Source organism: Megalops cyprinoides, chromosome 1 (genome assembly GCF_013368585.1).
Source record: "Megalops cyprinoides isolate fMegCyp1 chromosome 1, fMegCyp1.pri, whole genome shotgun sequence".
Lineage (NCBI taxonomy): Eukaryota > Metazoa > Chordata > Actinopteri > Elopiformes > Megalopidae > Megalops > Megalops cyprinoides.
In genome coordinates this window covers 55,306,921-55,320,852 of record NC_050583.1, presented here as the reverse complement: position 1 = coordinate 55,320,852, position 13,932 = coordinate 55,306,921, and the positions used below count along the sequence as shown (strand labels likewise).

General features: G+C 52.5%; 1 protein-coding gene across 4 annotated transcripts in view; it reads right to left on the bottom strand.

Annotated features, from left to right (window-relative positions):
* Nucleotides 1-13,932, bottom strand: part of jmjd1cb (jumonji domain containing 1Cb) — a 96,668-nt gene that overhangs the window by 9,121 nt on the left and 73,615 nt on the right. For all 4 annotated transcript variants that reach the window (XM_036548817.1, XM_036548809.1, XM_036548833.1 and 1 more), the window contains 11 exons: nucleotides 13,061-13,166; nucleotides 11,752-11,876; nucleotides 11,378-11,521; nucleotides 10,824-10,865; nucleotides 10,065-10,377; nucleotides 7,407-9,145; nucleotides 6,100-6,272; nucleotides 2,995-5,204; nucleotides 1,830-2,031; nucleotides 849-1,063; nucleotides 277-429 (listed from right to left, as the gene is read on the bottom strand). In XM_036548817.1, the coding sequence (XP_036404710.1) occupies nucleotides 277-429; nucleotides 849-1,063; nucleotides 1,830-2,031; nucleotides 2,995-5,204; nucleotides 6,100-6,272; nucleotides 7,407-9,145; nucleotides 10,065-10,377; nucleotides 10,824-10,865; nucleotides 11,378-11,521; nucleotides 11,752-11,876; nucleotides 13,061-13,166 (5,422 nt within the window). The remainder of the gene's footprint in view (nucleotides 1-276; nucleotides 430-848; nucleotides 1,064-1,829; nucleotides 2,032-2,994; nucleotides 5,205-6,099; nucleotides 6,273-7,406; nucleotides 9,146-10,064; nucleotides 10,378-10,823; nucleotides 10,866-11,377; nucleotides 11,522-11,751; nucleotides 11,877-13,060; nucleotides 13,167-13,932) is intronic.

The following is a 13,932-nucleotide window of genomic DNA, read 5'->3' as shown; positions in this document are numbered from 1 at the left end:
GCGCGCCACCTGCTCCTCCGACCGAGGAGACGGCCTTCAGTGATTTACACCTGCCCGGCGCTTACAGCCATCAGAACCTGCCGCGCGCTTTTAGCATAGGAGCCGGGGAGCGGTGATGGAGAGCCGCTGCGAACAAAGGGAGGGATGGAGGGGGGGAGGAGAGGCAGCGGGAGGGGGTGGCGGGAAGGTGGGGGGGGGGGGGGATAAGGGACGCGTTCCGAGCCTATATACCCCCTCGCGCCGCGACTTTCAATGAGGAATCAAATCATGGCTGACCTTTGGAGCTCTTTCTTTCCTTCGCCTTGTAACAGTCCAAACAAACTACGAATCCGCATTTTTGGCAGACCCAGTGAATGTTAAACAATGTGGCTTCGCATGCGTCGCACATCTCCCGCACTCCTCGCACGGCCCTCTTCCAGGCGATCTTGGCTGCAAGGCAAAGCAAACAGAGTGGATGAAATGAACATTCACCAGCAGAATATTCCCAGCTGCGGCCGTGTTCGGCACCACAGATGGTGCGACGAGGAAAAAAAAACACAACAACAAAAAAAAAAGAGAAAAAAAACAGGGCTGTTCACTTTAATTTACCAAAAATATGAATTAAAAAAAAATACATTTCCACAGTGAGGCTCAACACATTCTCTTGTTTTTCCATTTCTGTTTTTTTTTTTTTTTTAAGTCACAGCTTTTTGACAGCTTTACAGCTTTGTAAAAAATCACTATATGAACGTGGAAAACAGCAGGAGATGTATGTATAGAGGTATTTAAAAAAAACGATTCTCATTACATGCACAGTGAGAATGAAAAGACAACGATAACAGGCATACAAATGGAGGAGTGGGACCTACCGTCCTTTTTGATCCACGTCGCCGCGGTGTTTTCGGTCATGACGAGCTGACAGAACTTGTCCCCGATGTAGCTGAGGATGTACTTGGAGGTCTCCAGGTCCAGCTCGTTGTCCTCGTAGCTGTCCGGGGCCCACAGGCTGACGGCCTCCTCGTCATACTGATCGGGGGAGGAGAAGCCGTCTATTCTGATCACGCCGTTCTTGCTGTAGGAGAGGCTGGAGAGGACACACACACATGCGCGCCCGGCAGTCAGAACGTGGACAGTCTCCCCGCTGACGACATTTATAATTTATTTCATAACAATAATGACGGAAAAACAACGGTTGCCTTCAGATGAAAAGAGAATTCCCACGACGACGGCGCTTAACGTCTCATATTGAGAAGTAACAGCGCGGCCTTGTATTCTGTTTTTCTTCCCAGATTCAATCTGCACACTTTAAAGATCTGGAGCCCAAATCATGTTACGAAACGGAATTGAGTGGTAAACAATCACAAATTTACCACTAATCTCAAACGATGTGAAGACAGCAGCATGGGGAGCTGGCAAGGGTCTCGCTTAGAGTATGATTAAGCTCCAGAAAAGCCTCTTTGGCACTGGACTCAGACTCCTACTACTGGCTTTCAAACAACATTATACATTTTATATCTACAGACAAATATATTTCTGCAAAAACGCAATGCCTCCCAAGACAGAGCAGAAAGGCCAGTAAATGAATAAAAGGAAAGGCAGCGTAGCATAGTGGTAACGAGCAGAGCTGGTAACCTAAAGGCTGCTGGTTCCATTCCCCCGCTGGGACACTGCTGTCGTACCCTTGGGAAAGGTACTTAACCCAGAACCGCCTAAGTAAATACACCAGCTACATGAATGGATAACATGTAAAAACTGTGACCTATGTGAGGGTATCTGCTGAGTCAGAGTAATGTAACGTGATGTAAAGAGATGCGGGCGTTAAACGGGGGCGAGCCGGGCGGCGCGCTCACCGGCGGAAGTAGTAGAAGCGGCAGAAGACGGGCGAGTGGGCGGGCTCCTCGCCCTTCTTGCTGCGGACCACGCGGCACTCGCGGCACTTCTGCAGGTTGGGCCCGATCTCGGAGCAGGAGTCATCCTGGAGGAAGGACTCGCCGGTCTGCTTCAGCTTCTTCACCTTGCGCCAGTCCTTCAGCACGGAGCGGGGGATTCCGTCTGAAAGCGAGGCCGCACAGAGGCTCTTAAGTGCTGAGAGGGGGGTGGGTGGGGAGGGGGGGTGCTGGCTGAACCCTTCTGTGAGAATGGCTCTGCTAACACCGGCGGCATGGGAAGCCAACCTGTAGCGGTGCTGGAATTCCCCGCTATCCGGTCATTTACAGCTTTCTTCAGATGAAGAAAGACAAAATGGCCCCTTACCAAGCCAAGCCAAGACAAACCCCAGTGTGTATTATGAATCAGAGATGGATGAGGCTTTCTAATGTGCTCCAGGACAACGTGTGACAGGAGCAATGAAACAAATCTACAATGTACAACTCAAGATAATCAACCCAATAAAGTCATCTCAGTCGTGCTCTCATAATGCATATTTCATGTTTGAAGTCAAATACCCATTAAAGTCATTCATCAAAGGATAAGTCTTCCCAATATGGAACATTTCACTCCTTTAGCAGTTTCTAACAAACTCCATCCAACACTAACATTCATGCAGATATTGCAACCACACTTTGCAGCATGCATAACTCAGATTAGCCTTAAGAGTTAGAAAATATGACTCGGTAACAAAAGGGCTCCTTGCTTCACAAAATAATAATCCACAAAAGCTACTAAAAGCTTAGTTTTCCAGTTAAGAGAAAGCAAAACACTTAACGTGCCCTGGCAAGACGTTTTTCACATAAACGCAAACATTCCTGGTAGGGCTTTTTAACTCGCACAGCTGCAGGCCAGATGTGAATTACTCAACATTCTCTGCCATGCAATACCTTCCCTTTCAGAGCTAATAATGAGAACAGTAAGTATCTAATATCGAGGGTGTCGAAGAAATATAAACATTCCAAAAAAAGAGAGAATACCTATATAAAATAAGTGCTCAATGTCACATTGACAAGGAGGATTGATTCGACATGTTCTGGAAAACTGAAATGAGAACCATATTTGTGAGGTGGAACTTGATAGACTTACTGCTGCTGGCCAGCTTGAGCTTGGTTTTCTCTCTGGCGCTTCTAAAAATACCGTTGGGCTTGACTTCGTCCTCCTCCTTCTCGTTGTCGCCCTTCCTCTTCTGCATGTCGTTCTGCTTCTTTTTGTAGGTGGGCTTGGGCTGGCGCTTGGCCCTCTGCTCCGACTTGCTCTCGCTCTCGTCCGAGTCCTCGGCGCTCTCCGAGCCGGACTCGTATGTGCGCTTGGCGCCCCGCCGCGTCTTCTTGTCCTCCTGCGCCATCTTGTCCTCCTGCCCTTTGCCCTCCTTGCTAATCTCCACGTCGCTCGACGTGGAGGCGATTAAGCTAACGGTGCAGGGCTTGATGATCTCCGACACGGCGCTGCCCAGCTTCTCCGCTTTGTTAGTGTTCCTGTCCTCCTCCGAGTGCCTGGTGAGCCAGGCCTTTTTCAGCTTGTGGTAGTTAGGCTGGCTGAGCTGGGCAGGCTGCCCGTTGGTCAGAGAGCCCGTTTTGTTGATTGCGTTGCCGGGCGCGGGGCTGTCCTGAGCTGCGGGCGCTGAGCAGGGGGGAGCCTTGGCGCTCCCGGGCTCGCTCTCCGCCGTGCCGGAGCTCCTGGACTGGGCTGCGGCCAGCGCCGCCTTGTGCTTTTTCAGGTGGATGAAGTTGCCGGAGTAGGCCGGGCCCACGCTGGCCGGCGCCGCGCCCCCCGCTCCGGGCGGCAGGAAGGCGCCGGGGGAGGTGGTCCGGGACCTGCCCTCCTGACACAGCTCAGCACCCAGGTGCCCCGCCCCTCTGGGGGCAGCACTGCCCGCCGCTACTGCCGCTGCCCCCAGCGCGGAGTACGCCGCGTCCGCCACGGCCCGGCTGAGCACGCCAGGGGCCGCAGAAGTGGTTACGTCGGTCTTGGTATTGCACACGGAGTTGGCAGGGGCCACGACGGCGCCGGGGACGCCTGCCTGCGCCGCTCTCATAAAGTTCTTCTTGTACTGCGCGCAGGCGTCCTCCAAGTTGGTGTTTGGCAGGATGACTCTCCCGGGCTCCCTGCCTTCGGCTGCTTTCAGGCAGTCCGTCTGGTTCTTGCCCGCGAACGGCCTCTCCGCGGCCGGCTCTTTGGCGGCCGTCCTGGGGCCTGGAGAGCCGTCGTACTTTATGCACGTGGAAGGGCGCACGATGACGGACGCCGTAGCTGCCTGCGGCTTGGCGCCGCTTTTTTCCGGGTGCCACCCGGGCTTGTCATGGGCCTGCGAGTCCCCGGCCTTCCAGGCCTCGGACGAGCTCATCTCGGGGCCGCCCTTGCCCGCGCCGCCCACCTCCCTCAGCTCGGGCAGCAGCGTGGGCGGCTTCTGCTGCTCCGAAACCTTCCCCGCCGAGCTGACGGGCTGGATGGGGGTGAGCGTCGGGGGGGACAGCCGGCCGTAGCCGCCCTCCTTGCGGTCCAGCGTCTGCTGGGTGGGCGGGTGAAAGACGGGGGCCCTGTGCAGCGCCGGCATGCAGCGGAGCGGGTTGGAGGGCGACATGGCCGGGCTCCTCCGCTCGCCGCCCGAGCCGCCGACGGGGTGCAAGGCCACTTGCTGGGAGAGCTGCTCGGTGATTTTGCCCACCAGGCCCTCGCCCTCGGGCTGGTGCTTGATCAGCGGGGGCGGCTTGGAGAAGGGCTTGCTGCCGTATGCCGCCAGGGGGCTGGAGGCCGCCGACTGGCTGCTGCCGCAGCTGCCGCCGCCGCCGCTCACCTTCTCGAAGTAGGAGTTCAGCTCCTTGGAGGGGTAGAGCCGCGGCGGCTCATTCACCACGCTGTTGGACAGGGTGGTGAAGTAGGTGCTCTGGGGCAGAGTCTGTGGGGCCGCGTGCTTCAGTTTGTACAGCTCGGCAGCCGGGTGCTCCAGCTCCTTCTCCGTGTGCAGGCCGTGGGCCTTGGGCGCGGGCGCCGGCAGCGAGGGGATGCGGGGGTACGCGTCCCGCTCGGGCTCGCTGGGCCGGATCTTGGCCGTGAAGGGGGCCACCTCGATGCTCTCCTGGAGGATGCGCCGGTTCTCCTCCTTGTACTTGTTGGCCCTGTCGCCGCCGTCCGCCGCCGGCCGCTGCTGCTTGCCGTGGCCTGACAGGGGGTCCAGGAAGAGGCGGGGCACGTGCCCGTCCTTGCCCGTCGGGGTCCGGCTGCGGTCCTGGTCCTGCTTCAGGTGCGCGCTCGTGATCGTCCGTATCGGATCCATGAAAGCCTTTTTCTCCAGCTCCCTGCAACAGCAAAAAGCATGAACTTAAAGACAACTGCACCACATGTACAGAAAAAAGCTTAGACACAACATTTTATTCTTTATTTTTCCACATTCTGCAATAATACTTCAAAACTATGAAATAACACAACAGGAATTATGCAGTGGCCAAAATCAAGTGTTTTAAATCATATATTTTAGATATAAAAGTAGCCAAAAACTACTTTTGGAAAGAAATTCATACATAGCCATCAATTTACAGCTATATTTGTATTTAAGAAACATTTAATCATCAGTCTTTAGATGAAAATGTCTTTGAATGCATGCTTCCCAGTATTATTAGTCAGGAGTCCCCAAACTTCTGACTGGTACTGTACATGAAGACATACTATCACACCACAGTATTATCTCTTTAACCTACACAATCCCAACAGCTCAGTTACACTGTTGCCACAGTACATGATGTTACTCTACATAACCACATCAACATCATGTAGTTCAACCGCAGTACCATAAATATCACACAATCAGACTGCCTCCAAAGCGTATGACAAAAAAATGAATATAATGAAATGCCTCCTACTAATTAAAGAAACAGGACACGGAGGAGAGCAGGGAGAGCACTGCGGTCACTGCAATGTACTTTTCCATACATAACGTAATTGCTTTCAGGGACTATCTGAGAGCAACCCCCCTGTCTGGGGACATTAGAATGTGAGTAATAGAATAGTTTCATTATGGAGCCTGAGCTGAATGAGCGTACAGCGCTACTATCACATGCCGTTTGTTCCACCTCGGGTCACATGTTATTTAATCGTGTAAATGTGTGTGTGTGTGCTTGTGTGTGTGAGAGTGATTATGTGAGTGTGTGTGTGTGTGTGTGTGTGTGTGTGTGTGTGTGGGGCTGGAGCACTCACTCCCTGTGGAGATCCCCCGCGGTCTTGGAGAGGGGAGGGCTGGCGTGAGCGCTGATCTTGATGGGCCGGTGGGGCTCGGCGCTGGCGGGCCTGACCGGGACGTGGCTCAGTAACCCCAGGCTGTCGGCAGAGGTCACGGGGGTGTGCTGGTGGAGCCAGGGGCTGGGGGTGTTCTGTCACCGAAAAACACAAGCCAGGGTCACAGTTTCCCCACGGCGAGCAAAACACAAGCAGCACCCTACCCCCCCCCCAGTTCTTCTGTCTCACACACACTTTCTCTCTCTCTCTCTCTAAACGCACACCGCGACGCCTCTTCCTGTAAACCTGTACCCACAGATGCCACTCCGCAGCGGATACGCGGCAGCAGGTTGGCTCACGTGGCTGTGCCCCCCCCTCCCACACCCCGGCTGAGATCATACCGGCTGAGAGCTGACTGACAGGGAGCGCTGTGCCGCAGACGCGAGGGGGGGGGGGGTCGGGGGAGGAGCTCAGCCTGCTCCTCTGGAGCTCAGGGGCTTTGTGCGGTTTGTTTATCAGGATGAGATCATCAGCAGCGGGGCGAAGAGGAGAGGAGAGGAGAGGAGAGACGTCCCTCCGTGACCCGCTCGCACTCTGGGCTGCGGCTCGCAGTCACGAGTGCTGTCAGCGCATCAGCCTGATATTTCCCATGATGCTCGGCCGTCTACCGAGCCATCGGGCATTCTCTGCATTTCGCCTTTCTTTCTGGTGCACAGTATTACAACGGAGGAACCAGCTACAGCTCAGCGCTTCCAACAGAGTAGCTGCGTGGTGAATGCAGTCGGCAATTCAATGACCACGCCGCTCCACATTTTTCAATCATTCACACTTACAGCGACAGTGTAACCTCTTAAATATTATCATATTAAATGGATCACATTCATGTCATGTACATGCAAAGGAATGTATACTGGTAATTATCACGCATAATTTCAGGAGTGCATGTTCTGATATCCTCAATCTGAAGAGCTTTGAAAAAGATTCAGCTTGCACTTAAATAATTACTTCAACAATTTATAGAAAAGAGAGTGGGGTGGCACTGTGGTGGCAGTGTAGCATAGTGGTAAGGAGCAGGACTCGTAATCAAAAGGTTGCCAGTTTGATTTCCCACTGGGGCACTACTGTTGAGCACTTGGGCAAGGTACTTAACCAAAAGTTCTAAACATCCAGCTGTAAATACGTACCATGTAAAAAAAACTGTAAGTCTCTCTGGATAAGAGCATCTGCTAAATGCAGTAACATAATGTAAATTGTCTAGTCAACAGAAATCAACTATGCAAAACACATACCCTCCTTAAGCTGGCCTCGGAGTTGACGGCGTTTTCGGGGTGCACCCACTTGGAGGACGGCAGGCCGAGTCCCGGGTAGGTGTGGGTGCCGTTGGGGTACTGCCAGATGATGGGATAGAGCCCCAGCTGGTTGTAGGAGGCGCTGGTGTGTGTCTGTGCCAGCAGAGGGGGCGGGGGCTGCTGTTGGAGGAACTGCTGCTGTTGGTGGGGGTGGTGATGGGCCAGGGCCAGGTGACCCAGCCCGCCGGCGTGGCCCGAGTCCAGGCGGGGGTGGCCACCCAGCAGGGAGGCCGGGGGCATGCCGGAGAGCACACTGGGAAGCAGGTGGGGGTGGTGCACCGAGGGGTGCGTGGCCCCGCTCAACGTGTGCGCGTTGATAGGCGAGCCGGGCAGCAGGTGGGAGGGGTGGTGGGTGTTGGGGGTGAGGCAGGTGGGGTGGGACGAGGCGTGGAGCGGGTGCAGGTGCTGGTGCAAATAGGCGATGTGGTTGGTCTCCGTCTCCGGCCGCACGAGGGCGGGGTCCCTGTAAACGGTGAAATGCTCGTTCTTGTCGATGATGAGGGGGCTCTTGGTGGACTCGGCCGCCGCCCCCCGGGCGGGAACGGGCTTGAAGCTGGAGCGGGGCGCGTCCAGCTCGGCTTTGGACGCGGCGCGGTTCCCGGCGCCCGCCGCGCTGTCTTGATACCTGATTTTATGCTTGGACACCTCGGGGGATGTATTTGGTTTGGGTTTGGTCGTCTCCGGGACACCGTGAGTTTTCGATTTGATAATATCGGGGGAGGGATTGCACTTAGGCTTCAGGATTTCGGGGGAAGGGTTGGATTTGGGTTTGAGGACATCGGGGGAGGGGCTCATCTTGTGGGACTTCCTGGCGTCCTCGGCGACGGAGGCGCTCTTAATGCAAGGGACGATGGAGGAATACTGCTGCACTTTTTCTCTTTCGGCCACAGCGGCAGATTCGCTGACAGATGTAACCGGCCTTATAACTTCTGAATGGGCAAATTCTATTTTGCTGCCAAGGCTGCGGGCCATCTGCTGCTCAGCCTCTAGCTTCCTACAGTCCGAGGCTGATGGTTTAAGCACTAAATGCCGGGGCTCGGGGATGTACAGCTCGGATTTCTGGGAGGCCAGGAGGGCCGAGACGGCCTCCGAGCTTTCCCGGGACCCCGGGCGGGCGCTGCCGTCGTCCGTGATGTCGATAACGCACTTGGGCGTCTGGGTTCTGGCGGCGGTGACGGCGCTTACGTAATGGTCCTTGGGTAGTGTTTTCACAGTGCTTTTCATTTCCACGATGCAGCCCTGGGCCTCGGGAACACAGGGAGTGGGCGGCTTGGCCGGCTGCAGCGGAGACTTCTCCTCCCGCCGCTCACAGTCAGCTGACTGCGCTAATTCAGCCTGGCTGCTGCTGCTGCTGCTGCTTTTTTCATCCCCCTCCATCTCCTCCCGCGGAGACAGCCGATCCATTCGAGCCGGCTCCTCGCCCGCCTTGGAACTCTGGGATTTCTCCTCCTCCTCCTCCGCCTCGCCCGCCTTTGAAGTGCTCTTTCCTTTTAACTCGTTCTCCGAGTTCTGCTCCGAGGATGAGTCCGCGGCTCGCTTATTAGAGTTCTCGGAGTCGCTGCTCTCAGAGAAGTCCGAGGCGTTGTCTGGCTTCAGCCTTTTCAGGCCCACTTTCTTGTCGTCCTCCTCGGGTTTTCTCCTCTTGTTCGCCATTTGCTTGCTTTTACTTTTCGATAAATCTAGAGGTTTTAAAGAGGGACACGTCAGTAACACAAATATGAATACAGCGTCCTACACAAGTTAGTCTGAAAAGCTTTTATTAAAAACCGTGATAAAACGCAGACGACCACAGCGATCGCTGCAGGACACATTTATAACGGGCACTGCGGCTCGGTCCTAAGTGTTTCTGACCAGAACATGATGTCATCCCGTACTTACATTAAAAATGCTGATTGCATCGTAAGTGCTGCATTACACGTGTGATAAATGAGGTCCTAGTTTAATTTATGCTCACTTAAAATGTCCATTTCTCCGCAGATTCCGCACTCATCTCATCCCACTGGCAGCCAGTTCTGACAAATATTAAGAACAGTGGCTCTTTCAGTCTGCCACTGCACAGAAAAAGGAACCCTCGTTTGGTCGCTAGTTACCAGCTTCTGGTCAATGGCATAAATCCCACTTCTGGCACCACAGCTCATATTTTATAATATGCTATTAGAGAACAAATTCCTCTAGTCACACAATGTCTCCATTATTTAAAAGATTTGGCAACAATGCTGGAGAGCCCTCAGTCTCTGTGGACTCACATGGAGGGGCTACTGGCTATGCTTCCATCAGGAAAGCTAATGCTGTACAGCGGGTTTTATGACATCAGGCAAAGCTCTTAACACTGTTCCGTCAACTACAACAGTCAAGGATTGTACTCAACCCAACAGCAGCTCAGCAAGTGCAAAATTCACACAGAGTTTAAAGCCTGCAGTGACGCAGCTAGCGCTTACAACTAACAGAGCACCCCAGCTTTTTAGCATTCCATTTATCCAATATTATGAAATGGACAGATACATACAGACAGGCTGAATTAGTTTCGTGGTGGACGCAGACATCGATCACGTTAACACGGGCCTTAAACTCTCTTAAGAGGGGTCTCGGCTCACGCACCTCCTCTCCCACCGCTGTCCGCCTTCTCCTCCTTGATCTTGTCGTCGTCTGGCACGCTGCTGTCGGAGCCCTTCCTGCGGCCGGAGCGGGATCCGCGCTGCTGGCCAGGGGACTGCTGCTGCTGCTGCTGCTGCTGCTGCTGCTGGCCTTGCTGTTGGCCCTGCGGTGGCTGCTGGCCTTGCAGTGGCTGCTGGCCCTGCTGCTGCTGCTGCTGCTGCTGCTGGCCCGCCTGCTGGCCTGCCTGCTTGGGGGCGGAGCCGGAGGAGTTCATCACGGGTCTGGGGCTATTGGCTTGAGCGCGTGTGTAATGACCCTGCGGAACCGAGACACAACCCGAGAGCAGGGGCGCATGGTCAGTCCGGGAGGGGGAGGGGAGGGGCGTGGCGAGGGGGGGGGTGCCATCTCTGCCGCTTAGAGCAGCGCTTTGCTTCTAACAGATCATTTTCAGCATCAATGGCATTTACTCCCCCATTTAAAAAAAAGAAAGGAAAAAAAAACACATTCATTCTGCATCTGGTATTTTTGCATTTTTTTCTCCCCATGAGCACAGATATGATCATCACTTAAAACTGAGGCGCCAAAAAAAGTTGCTGAAAAGAAGAGTTCCTATGGCTCTTTCAAAGATCCGTCCTTTAACCAAAACCAACATTATCACAAGTCCTCTTATCACAGCTACTGGGGACTCGAGAGCGGGATATGCAATTGGGCTTGAGGTAAAAAAAAACGCTACTGGGTTCTACGGAGGCTGCGGCCCGGTACCTGAGTGCTTCCTGTGGTGCCGGTCGGTCTCCCTCCTGAGGTCTGCTTGCATATCCCCAATTAATGTTTTAAAAGGGAAAACAGAACAGAAGAGAACAGAACAGAAGAACAAGGTGGAACAGAGAAATCTTGTTAATGATAAAGGGACCGGTGATATGTTTGAGCTACAAGGTTTTTTTTTTTTTTTTAAAAAAAAAAGGATATTTCTAAGCACATAGGAACTTTACTTTAAAGCTAGCAAGAGACAGACTTACAGCAGCCAGCGAACCAACATATGTACACACACAGATATGCAGACAAACAAACAAAGGAAAGGTGAGGGTTGCAGAAGAAGGAGGTAACGACGTAGTTTAAAAAGCAAACCACTGACAGATGATATGTTCATTACATCATAGCACAATATCTCTGCTGAGAAAGGGGACCAGGAAAAGTGACAGATTTTTTTGTTGTTTGAAGATGGAAAAAAAAGCTCCCACTTTATTCCAATGTGATTGGTCCAGCTGACGGGACAGTGAAGGTCAGGGGGAGAGGCAGCGCTTTCTCTCTGTACTCACATGGGCAGTGTTGCTGTTCTGGCTGGAGCGAGACCTGCGTCTGGACGTAATGCCGATGTTTTCACCTTTCAGCAAAGAATGGACCACATCGTCTAGAAAGGTCATCTGTACCATAGAAGGGTCAACATTCTGAGGCTCTAGTACCTAGACGGAGAAAGAGAGGGGAAGACCGACACAGTGTTTATCAGGAAGAAAGGTCATCTGTGCACACTGGCTGTGGGAGAGAAGTGTGTGTGTACCGCATGTGTGTACCATCACACTGACGCCATCAGTCAACAGTTATGAAGTTTCATTTACAATGCTACCCTGTGATTAAGTGGGAAAAGGGTAGTGTTACAGACTAGCAAGTCAGGGCAAAAATAATGGGCGCTTACCTGGTCGTTCATCACAATCATAGTGCGACTGAAGAGATCGTGATGGGTAATGATGCCCGTGAACCACTGAGTGGCGGAGTCCTGCCTGTAAACTCGTACTCGATAGCCATTCAACGAATAGGGACCTGGAGAGAGGGGGAAAGAGGAGGGGCAAACTGTGAAACCAGGAAGCAAGTTCGTATGTAAACACACAACACTGCGAGGCACCCGAGGACAGAGCTTCAGGCTGCCAGACAAAGTTATACTTACAATCAAGAGCCTCAGTATTAATTTCCTATCTTGTATTTTATAACATTACATTACGTCGTCATTTGGCAGATGCTCTTATCCAGAGTGACTTACATAGGTTACAGTTTTACATGTTATCCATTTAGACAGCTGGACATTTACTGAGGCAGTTCTGGGGTAAGTATCTTGCCCAATGATACAACAGCAGTGTCCCAGTGGGGAATCGAACCAGTAACCTTCTGGTTATGAGCCCTGCTCCTTACCACTACGCTACACCGCTTCCCCCAACAAATACCACATTATATCTACCTTATATTTCAGTGCTACATAAATGTTCAGGGTTTGTCACAGGTGACACATGATAAGTGCTCGCTCATGTCAAAGGATGCACTCTACTGAATATCCCAGCCACTGGCAATGTTAAAAACAGCCTGGAGTGTTTCTCCCGGCAGCTCGGCGCAGTGAAACAATCCGGCGCATTGCTTATTAAACGCTGCTTTTCAGACCGGGACAGGTCATTGCGATTAATTAGTTTTGAAATGTTTTGATGTGGCAGGGACGTGATAACCCTTAGCGGGCTGGCCGTGCCTGCTCACCACAGTCACATGTAACGGCCCCATGTGCAGTGGGGGGGGGGGTGCGATGCGATCATTCCCACTGCTCAAAAACCACACAATGATTTCCTTTTCACCCCCCATCCCCCCTCCCCAGGCCTAAAATTCTGGCTTCAAATTCTTTCCACTCGGTCGTTTCTGCTAGCTGCCAAGTACAACAATTATCTCTAATTGTGGGGCTGGAATTTTGTCGTGGACCTTGTAAACAAGCTGCCTGCCAAGACCACCAGAGCTCCCTCTTCTTGAACCCTCAGGTAACTGGCGAAAAAACACCGGAGGCCTTTTCAAAACACGGAGGGTCACGGCGCACAGCGGCAAAGGGGCCACAAGTGTTAACTATCATTTTGTAAGAGCGTGCTCCGATTTCCGAACATAATAGCTTGAACTGACCCTATAACGTCTGGTTCTGCGCTGTTAAAACAGTTTACATAACAAAAGGCAGGGGGAAAAAAAACGTGGGGACATACCTTGCATAAAAATTTCCTGAACCTTTTGATCTTTCACCCAGGCTTTCACCTCTTCATGAAGCTGCGGATTGTCCCTGAGAACAGGATTCAAGCTGTCCACTTCATCCTTTAAGAGACAAAGCACAGGAACCATTACAACAACGTCAAGAAAAAGGCAAATGGCAAGAGGAAGGAGGGAATGTTATTACACATTACACCGTGACCCTGCCCACTCGGCAGGGCAACACTTTTAAAAGGCCGGCGAAACCTAAACATTTTAACAGGCCAGGGCTTTTAGAAGCAAGAAAAGCTGATTACGCTGGATTAATGAACAGAAAAAAAAAGACACACGTGATTGATCTACACTAGTGTTGCATGAACATCCAAAAAATCAATACCTCCCCCCTCCACCACCCCTCTCCCGGAGGACAAGCCGTTGAAGCAGACAAGCGTTTTTGAGGAACCGCAGCTCATGTTACGATCGTGAGCATAAATCAACCTCGACTGGACCGAAAACTGCAAACACACAACAGAAAAGGATAGATGCAGCCTCTCTATCCGTTTCATCTCGGGTTATAGGAGTCTTCGGCGTTGAGGATACTTGTTAAGGGGCGCGCATTGGAACGATCTTCTGCGGAGTCTCCTGAGATTGCCCTTGCAGCAGGCTCTTGTTTGATATGCCGAGGAGGAAAATACAAGCCATTTACTGGATTCCCACACAACCATAAGCAATCAATATGAAAGCCTCGCAGCTGATGTGGGAATACAGCTGGAAAGCAGCGAGATCTACAGCCATTTCCTTTTCTCAACTCCACTTTGACTGAGTAACCCTGAAATCTTAACTCAAATGAACACTCATTTCTCTCATGCATGGTCACACACACACACACACC